Source organism: Schistocerca cancellata, chromosome 5 (genome assembly GCF_023864275.1).
Source record: "Schistocerca cancellata isolate TAMUIC-IGC-003103 chromosome 5, iqSchCanc2.1, whole genome shotgun sequence".
Lineage (NCBI taxonomy): Eukaryota > Metazoa > Arthropoda > Insecta > Orthoptera > Acrididae > Schistocerca > Schistocerca cancellata.
The window spans coordinates 150,468,195-150,484,556 of record NC_064630.1 but is presented as its reverse complement, the minus strand read 5'-3'; the positions used below and the strand labels follow the sequence as shown (position 1 = coordinate 150,484,556).

General features: G+C 45.9%; 1 protein-coding gene across 1 annotated transcript in view; it reads right to left on the bottom strand.

The window, feature by feature from the left end:
* The window catches only part of LOC126188408 (trichohyalin-like), a 69,771-nt gene that overhangs the window by 36,700 nt on the left and 16,709 nt on the right, over positions 1 to 16,362 (bottom strand). Inside the window, exon 2 of the mRNA XM_049930010.1 lies at positions 2,846 to 2,947. Within this exon, the coding sequence (XP_049785967.1) occupies positions 2,846 to 2,947 (102 nt within the window). The remainder of the gene's footprint in view (positions 1 to 2,845; positions 2,948 to 16,362) is intronic.

The window sequence follows — 16,362 nt, the reverse complement described above, 5'->3', positions numbered from 1 at the left end:
AATTTCTTCTTCATCTGCAGAGCTAGTTGGCATATAAACTTGTACTACTGTAGTAGGCGTGGGCTTCATGTCTATCTTGGCCACAATAATGCGTTAATTATGCTGTTTGTAGTAGCTTACCCGCACTCCTATTTTTTTTAATACAAATTCTTAATTATCGATGTTTTATGAAACACTGTTCATAAAAGTTGTTTAAATTAATATAACATAACAATTTAACTTTCAAGGCAAAAATTAAAAACAAAATCCTCTTTATTTGGACTATGTCCATCGTTTTATAACAAAGAGGTAGATAAGTACCGTAGAAACATGAAAGACAATCATTTTTACAGCATCGAGCACATCATACAGATGCTGCATTTTTACATTTGCTCTGTACCATCACAATATGAACCCAACAGAACTGATCTGGAGCCAAGGTGCGGGATTTGGTTCGAGAAGTAACAAGACTGTTGCGCTGCCAGACGTAACGGAATTAAAGCACGCAGCTTTTTCACACGTCACTGCCGAACGCTGGCGGGATATAGAACGGATCGTCACGAAAGAAGAAGAGAAAATGCTGCGCCTGGTTGGCTTCGTGGATTCTGTTGTTGATAGGCTCGTTATCCACGTAGCAGGTGAGGCTTCCAGAATTGAAATGTATTTCTCGCATTCGGATAACGAAAGAGCTAAGAGATTACCAGACGACTGACTGTAAGTAATACCTTCAAATGGCTTCAATATTTAACTATACGGCGAAATCCTTGAATACTCTCTTACGTTATACACAGCTTATGCAGAAAAATTATCCTGTGGTTAAGTCAGGAATTTTCATCATTCTTGTTTTTAGTTACAATTGTACGTTAGCTAAAAACGATAACGTGTTGTGGTTTTCGTCTAGTCGTCTAAGGAGCGTATTGTGGGAGATTTGCAGTGTATTATTTCATGCTGCATAAAAATTAAATGACATTCGAAGCTGAATTGCTCCTCTGCTCGTCTCGTTTTACGTGTGAATTGCAGCTGGCCAAGTCACTGCAACACTGTATCAGCTGACCGGCCAGCGCTGAGTTAAATGCGCCGCTAAAGCTGTTGTGCCGTATTATCGATAAGTCGATGTGCACGTAACGCACAGCAGAAAACGTACACTACTCGAGACAGCTTGGCTGCAGTCCCACGTGTAACTGAAATCCAAAGAGGTTCCAGCAAACGCGGAAGAATACGTAGTGCAATGTTTACATCAGGTTTATTCTTATGCTGAACGGCTTATAGTGACTCACTTGTCACGGACATCGGCGGTCGGATAGCGCTCTGTCGTCTTCAGTGATTAGAGTAGTTTCTGTTTGTGGGTGATGGACATTCACGCATACTGCACAGACCTGGTGAGTTGCCTATTTGGGGGTGCATTCGCCCACGACTCGTAGGTCCCATCCCCGGCTCCATAGTGCGGTAGGCCATCCGTTACAACTTACAATCACATTTGGTTTTTCTGCAGGATACGGTAACCAGTGTCTGCTAAATTTCACAGGCTGCTATCCCTGCGCTACTGCCATTTCTTCGACAGGAGGGTGAAGTTCTCTTTAAGCAAGACAATGCACGTCCACACACGGCTCTTCGTGGAGTACAAGAACTGGCCTGGCCAGGAAGATCGCCATATTTCTCGCCAATTGAACACGAGGGATTAGCCGAGCGGTCTAAGGCGCTGCAGTCATGGACTGTGCGGCTGGTCCCGGCGGAGGTTCGAGTCCTCCCTCGGGCATGGGTATGTGTGTTTGTCCTTAGGATAATTTAGGTTAAGTAGTGTGTAAGCTTAGGGACTGATGACCTTAGCAGTTAAGTCCCATAAGATTTCACACACATTTGAACACGTATGGGACAGGATGAAGTGGGAACTTACTCGTCCTCTAGGGCCTGCATGAACCCTGGCCGAATTGTAACAAAAGGTGCAAAGTGCTTAGGACAATCTATCTCAGGATGTCATTCGGCACTTTTGCCGTCAGAGAGGGGTACGCTGCGTACTGATGCAACTATGTGAGCACTCTTTACTGTGACATGTGTGTTTCATTTGGTCTGAATTTGTTATCATATACTCCTCCAATGATGAAATACCATTCAACTCACTTTTCAATAAAATGGTCTTGTCCATGAGGGGGTTGCATTTTTTCCAGCTGTATATAATCTCTCACACGAAAATGTTTACTAACAGAACGGAGTTATCTTCCTCCCACGTCGCACATCGCACTGGCCACTTTAGATGATCGCCAACAGACTGCCGTATGTTTTATGTATTCCAATCGTCCAACAATCGTTGTACACTAATCATGCTCACCAACATAGATGGTATTTAACAATATTTCACGATCCTTTGTACAAACTGTCAGCTCTCATACTCTAGGACCCATCAGATACAAAGCTTATACAGGATGGTCAGAAACAGGATGTTGCAAGGCTGGTTGTGCTGAGAAATAATTGTTAAGAAAAATTCGGTACGTTGCCCCGTTTCAAAATTAATTAGTAATGAAGTTAGCCAATCGGGCTGTTGCGCGCACATATTCAAGAGGTTCGCCAGATACAAGAATACTGTCAGTTGTTCTCATATCGTAGATGATAGTGCACGAGACTGCTCAGCCTTTGGCCCAGTTGGATCCTTGTTACCGCCTCATGTCCAAAGTTTGTATCGCTCTCTTGTACGGTTTTAGGAAACCAAACGAAAAACATCATCTCCGGCAAACTTCAATGCTAATTAACTGGGAAACGAATTTCTTTTTAACAGTACAACCTCCCCTGCAACACCTTTACAAGCTTTACAGATTGTTTCTGACCTCCCACCCTGTGTATGGAGCAATGGAGCAATCGTGGCAGTACTTACGATCTCGACATTGCTAAGTGCCTTCCGAGCATCTTCCACAGCAGCCGGAGCCTCTGCGGGCTGAGAACTGCCGCCAACTCTTCGCATTGCGCCTCCACGTACCTGCGAATCACGTGTGTTACGTTTGCAAATACACTCACTACATAATACCAAAAACTATTATTGCAACTGTGATTTCTAGGGTGACTGAGGCTAGGTATAGCTGCCGCTACACAGTCGGGGTTAACTCTCAGTTTTCTGCATAATAATTTCCGTTTCTTTAATAACATTCGCCTTCTGAAAAAACTAAAATCATCTTCTGCAAAACTAAAAAAAGTTACTCTCTTGCGGTTAACTAGAAGTACTTAGGTAAAATGTGTACTGTTTGTGTAGAGCATGTTCCGTATCTACACTCCTGGAAATGGAAAAAAGAACACATTGACACCGGTGTGTCAGACCCTCCATACTTGCTCCGGACACTGCGAGAGGGCTGTACAAGCAATGATCACACGCACGGCACAGCGGACACACCAGGAACCGCGGTGTTGGCCGTCGAATGGCGCTAGCTGCGCAGCATTTGTGCACCGCCGCCGTCAGTGTCAGCCAGTTTGCCGTGGCATACGGAGTCTTTAACACTGGTAGCATGCCGCGACAGCGTGGACGTGAACCGTATGTGCAGTTGACGGACTTTGAGCGAGGACGTATAGTGGGCATGCGGGAGGCCAGGTGGACGTACCGCCGAATTGCTCAACACGTGGGGCGTGAGGTCTCCACAGTACATCGATGTTGTCGCCAGTGGTCGGCGGAAGGTGCACGTGCCCGTCGACCTGGGACCGGACCGCAGCGACGCACGGATGCACGCCAAGACCGTAGAATCCTACGCAGTGCCGTAGGGGACCGCACCGCCACTTCCCAGCAAATTAGGGACACTGTTGCTCCTGGGGTATCGGCGAGGACCATTCGCAACCGTCTCCATGAAGCTGGGCTACGGTCCCGCACACCGTTAGGCCGTCTTCCGCTCACGCCCCAACATCGTGCAGCCCGCCTCCAGTGGTGTCGCGACAGGCGTGAATGGAGGGACGAATGGAGACGTGTCGTCTTCAGCGATGAGAGTCGCTTCTGCCTTGGTGCCAATGATGGTCGTATGCGTGTTTGGCGCCGTGCAGGTGAGCGCCACAATCAGGACTGCATACGACCGAGGCACACAGGGCCAACACCCGGCATCATGGTGTGGGGAGCGATCTCCTACACTGGCCGTACACCACTGGTGATCGTCGAGGGGACACTGAATAGTGCACGGTACATCCAAACCGTCATCGAACCCATCGTTCTACCATTCCTAGACCGGCAAGGGAACTTGCTGTTCCAACAGGACAATGCACGTCCGCATGTATCCCGTGCCACCCAACGTGCTCTAGGAGGTGTAAGTCAACTACCCCGGCCAGCAAGATCTCCGGATCTGTCCCCCATTGAGCATGTTTGGGACTGGATGAAGCGTCGTCTCACGCGGTCTGCACGTCCAGCACGAACGCTGGTCCAACTGAGGCGCCAGGTGGAAATGGCATGGCAAGCCGTTCCACAGGACTACATCCAGCATCTCTACGATCGTCTCCATGGGAGAATAGCAGCCTGCATTGCTGCGAAAGGTGGATATACACTGTACTAGTGCCGACATTGTGCATGCTCTGTTGCCTGTGTCTATGTGCCTGTGGTTCTGTCAGTGTGATCATGTGATGTATCTGTCCCCAGGAATGTGTCAATAAAGTTTCCCCTTCCTGGGACAATGAATTCACGGTGTTCTTATTTCAATTTCCAGGAGTGTATTTCTTAACAGATAGTCTCTGAAATCACTTACGCTATTGTATGTGAGAATCTATCTATTTCTTAATGTATATCGACCAGACGCTGTGTCAGAGGGCACGGAATAATTAAATGCTATTCTTTGCTGTGTTAGTGAATGTGATTGCTGAAAAAAAAGAAAAACGAACATTTTGACAATAGACTTTTAACTTACTTCATGTCTTAGCTCTGAACGAAACAAGACGCATGGGACGTCTATAAATTATTTGGTTATTAAAACCAGGCAATTGTGATTATATTCAATTGTATGTAATGGGTATCGGTGTAGTTGACGTTCAAGAGTTTGTATGCTTATATGAAACTTGTGGAAAGGAAAATACACCTGAGCTGAACTGAAAGCGTGAGAGTACCGAGTTATTTCAAGTGAGAGAGATAGTAATTTTTTGGTTCCTCTCACCAGCATTATTTCTTCGGAGAAGAAATTGTAAAGATTGACGAAGCCACATATCCAGACAAGAGGATCGGCTAAACATTTCAAGCAAGTCAACTGTAGTAAGAGAAATGTGAAGTTCGCAATCCAGTTTTGCACCGCTTCTCTTGTCGCCGAAACCGTTAAGACTGTAAGGTTATCTGTGACGTCTCTTTATATCACCCCAAGCAGACAACGTCGAGAGTGTAGTGGGCAGAGTGGTCCACAGATGTGGAGCTACTTGTAAGGATGCAGATATCGACCCTGTCTCGCACCTGTACGATCTACTACTCTTAACGCCTCTTGGATGCAGCGAGTCCTTAGGGTCGCTGATGGGGAAGACCCATTGTACTAGGAGGGTACCACTTGGTGCCCGCAGTTTGCTTTGGCAAGTAAGTGTCAAACCCACCTGAGCCTTCTTTAGGAGGTGATTGCGATTGTGTGCGGTACGTGATAGGTAAGAAAGGTCATTAACTGGTGGAAGAGTAATTACACTACTGGCCATTAAAATTGCTACACCACGAATATGACGTGCTACAGACGCGAAATTTAACCGACAGGAATAAGATGTTGTGATATGCAAATGATTAGCTTTTCAGAGCATTCACACAAGGTTGGCGCCGGTGGCGACACCTACAACGTGCTGACATGAGGAAAGTTTCCAACCGATTTCTCATACAAAAACAGCAGTTCACCGGCGTTGCTTGGTGAAACGTTGTTGTGATACCTCGTGTAAGGAGGAGACATGCGTACCATCACGTTTCCGACTTTGATAAAGGTCGGATTGTAGCCTATCGCGATTGCGGATTATCGTACCGCGACATTGCTGCTCGCGTTGGTCGAGATCCAATGACTGTTAGCCGTATATGGAATCGGTGGGTTCAGGAGGGTAATATGGAACTCCATGCTGGATCCCAACGGCCTCGTATCACTAGCAGTCGAGATGACAGGCATCTTATCCGCATAGGTGTAACGGATCGTGCAACCACGTCTCGATCCCTGAGTCAACAGATGGGGACGTTTGGCAGACAACAACCATCTCCACGAACAGTTCGACTACGTCTGCAGCAGCATGGACTATCAGCTCGGAGTCCATGGCTGCAGTTACCCTTGACGCTGCATCACAGAGAGGAACTCCTGCGATGGTGTACTTAACGACGAACCTGAGTGCACGAATGGCAAAACGTCATTTTTTCGGATGAATCCAGGTTCTGTTTACAGCATCATGATGGCCGCATCCGTGTTTGGCGACATCACGATGAACGCACATTGGAAGCGTGTATTCGTCATCGCCATACTGGCGTATCACGCAGCGTGATGGTAAGGGGGGTCATTGGTTACACGTCTCGGTCACCTCTTGTTCGCATTGACGGCACTTTGAACAGTGAACATTTCAGATGTATTACGACCCGTGGCTCTAACCTTCATTCGATCCCTGCGAAACCCTACATTTCAGCAGGATAATGCACGACCGCATGTTGCAGGTCCTGTACGGGCCATTCTGGATACAGAAAATGTTCGACTGCTGCCCTGGCCAGCACATTCTCCAGATCTCTCACCAATTGAAAACGTCTGGTCAATGGTGGGCGAGCAGCTGGCTCGTCACATACGTTAGTCACTACTCTTGATGAACTGAGGTATCGTGTTGAAACTGCATGGGCAGCTGTAACTGTACACGCCATTCAAGCTCTGTTTGACTCAATGCCCAGGCGTATCAAGGCCGATATTACGGACAGAGGTGGTTGTTCTGGGTACTAATTTAATAGGATCTATGCACCGAAATTGCGTGAAAACGTAATCACATGTCAGTTCTAGTATAATATATTTGTCCAATGAATACCCGTTTATCATCTGCATTTCTACTTGGTGTAGCAATTTTAATGGCCAATAGTGTATGTGAATAATGAGTGGATGATTTTAAATTATGGACGACCATGAGGAACTTACCAGCAACGGCAAGCGCGATTCAAAAAGCGGTTGTAAAGCGAGTGTGATCAGGCTAGTAGAGATAATCTTGCTAGTGGTTAAAGTACAATAAACCGAATGTTGTCAAATCAGTGTGAACTTCATTTTGTCAGCAGGCAACTTTCTCGAACTGGCGCCTGTTCCTTGTGAGTAAGTTCGCCCTCCATGTTTCGTACCATCAAGGCCATTTGCCTATAAAAATTCAGACAACCGAAACGCGTGACTTAGGTTAAATAAAAGCAGGAGCAACTAACACACTCTTATAAAACAAAACAGGCAGATAAATAGAAATTTAAAGTCAAGTAGTAGAAGATGGAAGAGGTAGAAAACCTGTGAAGCTATGTTTCCAACATGTCAGCCATTTTAGAATCTGTAACCTTGTATTGAACTCGTAATTTTTAAGTGAAAATAGCGTCATTTGATGTATCAAACAGATACCGAATTACATTCGAAAAACGGTTGTGCATTTCATTAGAATATCTCGATTTACTTGCTTTTTCTTTTGCAAGACCCTCAGGTTTATGTACACATTTGTTGCGACGCAGTTACAGTACAGCTTTAAGTGAAGTCCTCCTCGGGTTTGGTGGTTTAGCGGTAAAGTGCCTGGAAAACGAGAGGTTGCGGGACAGAATTCCGATCGAACCACAGAAATGTTCGGTCTGCCTGTAAGGTAAAGTTCACCACTCTACGATGTGAGGAGTCCCCAGAAACGACTCTTGTTTGGATTCCACGTTAGACTGTAGGTTCCCTTTCCCCGGTTGAGTAACTGGAGTAAGTTAGCGACTTGCAAGTTGCCAAAGTGGCTCCAATACAAAGATCTGCACTCAACCACTGAGCCACTCTGAAGGGGTTATTTGGTTTGATGTTCTCCCTTATGTTTTAACGATCAACTATGAAGTGGCCTGTGCTTATGAAGTGGCCTGTGCTACCATCGGGAAACTGAAGAAAAGACTTTATCGTGTTCTTCACAAAAATGCAAAGGAGTTTCTCCCTCTCCATGACAATCAATAGACACCTTCAGAAAAAGGTTTCAAACCTACAACTACACTCCTGGAAATTGAAATAAGAACACCGTGAATTCATTGTCCCAGGAAGGGGAAACTTTATTGACACATTCCTAGGGTCAGATACATCACATGATCACACTGACAGAACCACAGGCACATAGACACAGGCAACAGAGCATGCACAATGTCGGCACTAGTACAGTGTATATCCACCTTTCGCAGCAATGCAGGCTGCTATTCTCCCATGGAGACGATCGTAGAGATGCTGGATGTAGTCCTGTGGAACGGCTTGCCATGCCATTTCCACCTGGCGCCTCAGTTGGACCAGCGTTCGTGCTGGACGTGCAGACCGCGTGAGACGACGCTTCATCCAGTCCCAAACATGCTCAATGGGGGACAGATCCGGAGATCTTGCTGGCTAGGGTAGTTGACTTACACCTTCTAGAGCACGTTGGGTGGCACGGGATACATGCGGACGTGCATTGTCCTGTTGGAACAGCAAGTTCCCTTGCCGGTCTAGGAATGGTAGAACGATGGGTTCGATGACGGTTTGGATGTACCGTGCACTATTCAGTGTCCCCTCGACGATCACCAGTGGTGTACGGCCAGTGTAGGAGATCGCTCCCCACACCATGATGCCGGGTGTTGGCCCTGTGTGCCTCGGTCGTATGCAGTCCTGATTGTGGCGCTCACCTGCACGGCGCCAAACACGCATACGACCATCATTGGCACCAAGGCAGAAGCGACTCTCATCGCTGAAGACGACACGTCTCCATTCGTCCCTCCATTCACGCCTGTCGCGACACCACTGGAGGCGGGCTGCACGATGTTGGGGCGTGAGCGGAAGACGGCCTAACGGAGTGCGGGACCGTAGCCCAGCTTCATGGAGACGGTTGCGAATGGTCCTCGCCGATACCCCAGGAGCAACAGTGTCCCTAATTTGCTGGGAAGTGGCGGTGCGGTCCCCTACGACACTGCGTAGGATCCTACGGTCTTGGCGTGCATCCGTGCGTCGCTGCGGTCCGGTCCCAGGTCGACGGGCACGTGCACCTTCCGCCGACCACTGGCGACAACATCGATGTACTGTGGAGACCTCACGCCCCACGTGTTGAGCAATTCGGCGGTACGTCCACCCGGCGTCCCGCATGCCCACTACATGCCCTCGCTCAAAGTCCGTCAACTGCACATACGGTTCACGTCCACGCTGTCGCGGCATGCTACCAGTGTTAAAGACTGCGATGGAGCTCCGTATGCCACGGCAAACTGGCTGACACCGACGGCGGCGGTGCACAAATGCTGCGCAGCTAGCGCCATTCGACAGCCAACACCGCGGTTCCTGGTGTGTCCGCTGTGCCGTGCGTGTGATCATTGCTTGTACAGCCCTCTCGCAGTGTCCGGAGCAAGTATGGTGGGTCTGACACACCGGTGTCAATGTGTTCTTTTTTCCATTTCCAGGAGTGTATCTTTTGAGAAATGTGACAGGTGATTTCACAGCAGAATAATTTCGTTGATGAGCTACCTGCTGCAAATATTGGGACGTCTTTCGTCAAAAGATACCTACATTTACACTCTGCAAACCACTGTGAAATACCCTGCAGAGGGTACGTCCCATTGTACCGGTTATTAGGATTTTATCCCGTTGTATTCACATATGGAGCGTGGGAATAATGATTCTTTGAAAGCCTCTACGCGTGCTGTAATCAGTCTAATCTTGTCCTCATGATTCCCACGGGAGCGATACGTAGAGTGTATTCCAAAAGTCATCATTTGAAGCCGCTGCTGAAACTCTATAAGTAGGCTTTATTGGAATAGTCACTAATATGGATTGTTTTTAACACCCTGTGTTACGGCATATTAAACATTTCGCATGACCATTATAATCGCCAAAAAGATATAGATGACCTATTGTACCACTAAAACAGTTGTCACTGAATGCCCGCTATTAGAACAACTCGCTTCGTCCGCCATCTCGCTGCGCTCTGACAAGGGAACCGCCCCATCGCACCCCCCTCAGATTTAGTTATAAGTTGAAAAACTGAACACAGATCAATCGAGAAAACAGGAAGTAGTTGTGTGGAACTATGAAAAAAATAAGCAAAATACACAAACTGAGTAGTCCATGCGGAAATAGGCAACATCAAGGACAGTCTGAGCTCAGGAGCGCCGTGGTCCCGTGGTTAGTGTGAGCAGCTGCGGAACGCGAGGTCCTTGGTTCAAGTCTTCCCTCGATTGAAAAGTTTAATTTATTTATTTTCAGACAATTATCAAAGTTCAAGCAATCACACATAATCAACTTCGCTCTCCAAAATTCCAGGACATGTTCAGATTTGCTTGGACATATGCAGGATTTGACGGTCTACACAGGGAACAATTTGAAAACGTTAAAAACATGTGTTTTGACAGAGCACAGGGAAAACTGTGCGACTGTGAAACTGTTGCATTCATTTGTTGCAGTTTATGTGACAAACTCTTATGTTTTCACCACTTTTTTGGGAGTGATTATTACGTCCACAAGAAAACCTAAATCGGGCAAGGTAGAAGAATCTTTTTACCCATTCGCCAAGTGTACAAGTTAGGTGGGTCGACAATATATTCCTGTCATGTGACGCACATGCCGTCACCAGTGTCGTATATAGAATATATCAGACGTGTTTTCCTGTGGAGGAATCGGTTGACCTATGACCTTGCGGTCAAATGTTTTCGGTTCCCATTGGACAGGCACGTCCTTTCGTCTACTAATCGCACGGTTTTGCGGTGCGGTCGCAAAACACAGGCACTAAACTTATTACAGTGAACAGAGACGTCAATGAACGAACGGACAGATCATAACTTTGCGAAAATAAAGAAAGTAAACTTTGCAGTCGAGGGAAGACTTGAACCAAGAACCTCTCGTTCCGCAGCTGCTCACGCTAACCACGGGACCACGGCGCATCTGTGCTCACACTGTCCTTGATGTTGCATATCTTGCGCATGGACTACTCAGCTTGTATATTTCGCTTATTTTTTTATAGTTCCACACAACTTCTTCCTGTTTTCTCGATTGATCTGTTTTCAGTTTTTCAAGGCCTATGCACTGTGCCAACTTATAACTAAATCTGAGGGGGGTGCGATGGGGAGGTTCCCTTGTGAGAACTGCGACCGATGGACGAGGTGAGCTGTTGCTCCATTCTGCCGCTTTGTTTACCGCTGACAGCCCAGGCTTGCACTTACTTGCAGGCGACCTGTACACCACCTGTGCTCTAACGAATGTCTCAGAATGGATTCAGCAGCAATTCACAGACATGGCCTCAATTCTGGTGTGCACATCCTGGATGTCGTACGAGATGTGCGTGCCTTCGACCAAGCTCTGACCAGTATCCATGAGCTGAGTACTGCGGTTGTGGCTTCATGGACCGTAATGGCTTCCAACACTTTCGGTGCATAGTGCAGTCCAAGTCACAACGCGTCACTGTCGTCATCAGGGCGAAAGAGGGTATACAGACGCACAAAATTTTTCAGTCGTGGTTGCACTTTATTATTTCTGATCTTGATTTTGCGTTTTGGATAACTGCCATCATCTGATCAAATACTCTTGTTAGCCAAAAAAGCAAAAGTCAGACATAATAAAAACTGCACCCAAGATTGAAAAATTTTACTGTTTGTGCATGGTTATGGCCGCTGCCTAGATAAAGACGTCCTGCCGGCGATTCGAAAGAGTGAACAACGCTTATTTAAAAAATTACAATCTTTTGGGGTATTAAAGGAAATTTATGACCGGGATTTCTTGGCCGGGAGGACGCAGCACGTTGCATTCTAAGACCAAATCAAAATACGCATCACGAAGGAATTATCCGAATGGGACAGAAATCGGCATATGTGATGTACATGTACAGGCAAACAAATGATTATAATTTCAGAAAAATTGGACGATTTCTTCAAGAAAAAGAGCTTCACAAATTGAGCAAGTCAATAACGCGTTGCCGGCCGTTGTCACCGAGCGGTTCTAGGCGCATCAGTCCGGAACCGCGCTGTTGCTACAGTCGCAGGTTCGAATCCTGCCTCGGGCATGAATGTGTGTGATGTCCTAAGGTTAGTTAGGTTTAAGTAGTTCTAAGTTCTAGGGGACTGATGACCTCAGATGTTAAGTCCCATAGTGCTTAGAGCCATTTGAGCCATTTTGAATAACGCGTTGGTCCACCTCAGGTTTTTCTGCAAGCAGTTATTCGGCTTCGCATTGATTCACAGAGTTGTTGGCTGTCCTGAGGGATTTTGTCCAATTGACGAGTTAGATCGTCAAAATAATGAGATGGTTGGAGGGCCCCGCCCGTAATGCCCCAAACATTCTCCACTGGAGAGATTAGGCCAAGGTAGGATTTGACAAGGACGAAGGCAAGCAGTAGAGATTCTCGCCGTGCGCGAACGGGTGTTATCCTGCTGAAATGTAAGCCCGTGATGGCTTTCCATGAAGGGCAACAAAATGGGCCGTAGAATACTGTCGACGTACGCAATGCTGTAAGGGTGGCGAGGATGACAACCAAAAGGACACTGCTATGAAAAGAAATGATATCCTGGACCATCACTCGCGGTTGTCGGGCCATATGGCGGCCGACATTTAGGTTAATATTCTACCAATGTCTGGAGTGTCTTCGATGGTCACTGGGGCTCAGTTCGAAGTGTGACTCCTAAATGAAGGCAATACTATTCCGTTCAATGAGATTCCAGGCCGAAGACGTGTCTGGAGACATCCTGGACAGCGGTGGGATACCATCCTGTCACTCGCCATAAGGCCCGACAACCACGAGTGATACTCTGGGGTGCTATTACGTTTCATATCAGGATCCCTTTGGTTGTCATCAGTGGCTCCCGTACAGCACAGCAGTAGGCCAGCAATATTCTACGCCCTGTTTTGTTGCCCTCCATGTCAAGCCATTCTGGCCTTACATTTCAGCAAGATAATGCTGATAGCCTTGGGAGAGCCAGCCCTGATAAAACTCTGCCAGCTGGTGAGCAAGATGTATGAGACAGGCGAAATACCCTCAAACTTCAAGAAGAGTATAATTATTCCAATGCCAAAGAAAGCAGTTGTTGACAGATGTGAAAATTACCGAACTATCAGTTTAATAAGCCACGGCTGCACAATACTAACACGAATTATGTACAGACGAATGGAAAAACTGGTAGAAGCCGTCCTCAGGGAAGATCAGTTTGGATTCCGTAGAAATGTTGGAACACGTGAGGCAATACTGACTCTACGACGTATCTTAGAAAATAGATTAAGGAAAGGCAAACCTACGTTTCTAGCATTTGTAGACTTAGAGAAAGCTTTTGACAATGTTGACTGGAATACTCTCTTTCAAATTCTGAAGGTGACAGGTGTAAAATACAAGGAACGAAAGGCTATTCACAATTTGTACAGAAACCAGATGGCAGTTATAATAGTCAAGGAGCATGAAAGGGAAGCAGTGGTTGGGAAGGGAGTGAGACAGGGTTTTAGCCTCTCCCCGATGTTATTCAATCTGTATATTAAGCAAGCAGTAAAGGAAACAAAAGAAAAATACGGAGTAGGTATTAAAACCCATGTGGAAGAAACAAAAACTTTGATGTTCGCCGACGACATTGTAATTCTGTCAGAGACAGCAAAGGATTTGGAAGAGCAGTTGAATGGAAATGGACAGTGTATTGAAAGGAGGATATAAGATGAACATCAATAAAAGCAAAACGAGGATAATGGAATGCAGTCGAATTAAGTCGGGCGATGCGGAGGGAATTAAATTAGGAAATGAGACACTTAAAGTAGTAAATGAGTTTTGCTATTTAGGGAGCAAAATAACTGATGATGGTCGAAGTAGAGAGGATATAAAATGTAGACTGGCAATTGCAAGTAAAGCGTTTCTGAAGAAGATAAATTTGTTAACATCGAGTATAGATTTAAGTGTCAGGAAGTCGTTTCTGAAAGTATTTGTGTGAAGTGAAACATGGACGATAAATAGTTTAGTCAAGAAGAGAATAGAAGCTTTCGAAATGTGGTGCTACAGAAGAATGCTGAAGATTAGATGGGTAGATCACATAACTAATGAGGAAGTATTGAATAGAATTGGGGAAAAGAGGAGTTTGTGGCACAACTTGACTAGAAAAAGGGATCGGTTGGTAGGACATGTTCTGAGGCATCAAGGGATCACCAATTTAGTATTGGAGGGCAGCGTGGAGGGTTAAAATCGTAGAGGGAGACCAAGAGATGAATACACTAAGCAGATTCAGAAGGATGTAGGTTGCAGTAGGTACTGGGAGATGAAGAAGCTTACACAGGATAGAGTAGCATGGAGAGCTGTCTCAGGCCTGAAGACCACAACAACAACAAATGCCCGACTGTACACGAGGAGTGTTTCTACTGCTTGTCTTTGTGCTTTCCAATCCCGACCTCGGCCAGCAAGTCGCCGATCTCTTCCTAGTTGAGAACGTTTGGAGTATTTAGGGCAGGGCTCTCCAATCAAGACGGATTTTGACGATATAACTCGCCAGTTGGACAATATTTGATACAATATTCCTCAGGAGGACACCCAACAATTCTGTCAATCGATGCCAAGCAGAATAACTGCTTGCATTGAGGCCAGAGGTGGACCAACCCGTTACTGACTTGGTCAATGTGTGAAAGTCTTTCCCTTGAATAAATCATCCAGCTTTTCTGTACTTGTAATTATTTGTTTGTCTGTACATGTTCACTGCATCAACTGATTTCTGTTCCATGCGGATGATTCGTTCATGGTGTGTCGTTAATTTGTCATAAGAGTGTATTTAGACGGAGGGTCATCGAAAAATGTCGAACTAACCTCGGGTGTTCTCCACTGAGGTGTGTTGAACCTTGCTGTTCATGTTGTATATTAATGACTTGACAATCAATATTAACAGTGTAGCGACGCGGGGTTGAGCCAGTACTTGTCGAATTCCAGGTGCCTCCGACACCACAGACTCAACAAGTACGTCATGCAGCGGCTCTGCAACTACAGGCATGGCGCTGGAGTAATAATCGTCGTTTCGAGACTCTTCGACAGCGTTTGGTGGGCTGGGTGCGTCACCTCAACCACAACAAGACCTGTCATCCAGATTGAGATTTTCACTCTGTAGCGGAGTGTGTGCTGATACGAAACTTCCTGGCAGATTAAAACTGTGTGCCGCACCGAGACTCGAACTCGGGACATCTGCCTTTCGGGGGCAAATGCTCTACCAACTGAGGTACAGTCGTGGAAAAAACGAGCGAGACCCCTCGCCTTTTCGTTATGCTGATCCGCACAGCTTTAAAGTCTGCTGCACAGTATAACAGGCAAGGCGACGAAGTGCTACCAACATTCCATGCACAGGCGTGAAATTGACGAACTATCCAAAATTGTCAGACTGTTTTCAATCATATGTAAGACTATATGGGGTTGGAACTTAAATAGTGTCAACTATTTATTCACAACCGATACAAAAGAGTTACATGTTTGTACCTGTTACTGGCCTTCAAAGTAGTCAGCAGCGTTGTGTAGAACCCGTTGCCGTTACTCGCTAATAACAGTATTTTGTTATTTCGATAAACATCCTGAATGACTGTCACATAAACGGTGACATAAAGGTAGAAAATTCATGTTTTAGAGTCCAGAAAGCTCTATGCAACAGAAACTGCAGATCATTTTGCCATTTTCTCTGTGAAATTGCCGGCTTATTCTCGTCTGAGGTAATAATAGAGGGTTGTTTGCCTGGATTGTGTGCTAGCGTAGTGAAAGGTGTTTGCTATTGCAAGGGGGGTCTCGTTTGTTTTCGGTTCTAATCTCGACGGAGGCAGATAGACAATCAATAAAGCAATTTTAAGAAATTCTCGCGCCCCCAATACGTTTTATTGCTACATTTATTCTGTACTGGCCCCCTGTGGATGTTAATATGAAACTCTTGTAGAATTTCATACTTGTTACTGTCTTCCGTTTTCCGCTTCTGTGAATAATTGAATTGACTTTCGTGTGGTACTGAATGATTTTTAACTGAATTTCGTTATGAATCTTCACGCATTGCTAAATTTGCACACTTTCATGGTAGGTCAGCAACGGTAAACCACTATGACTAGTCTGAAAGTTGACACAAACCGTTTCGCGGCCGAATGCGCAAAATATTTTGCTGATTCATAACGATCTGGGGTACTATGTCTTACTAGAACAGTTGTGTTGTCTCGATAAGTTGAAATTCATTTTTATTAGTGTAGTTCATACTAATTAGCGTTTCTTCTTTCATTTCTATCTTATATTTACGTGTTGTGTTAAACACACTAATCAGCATTAATATAGCCTTAC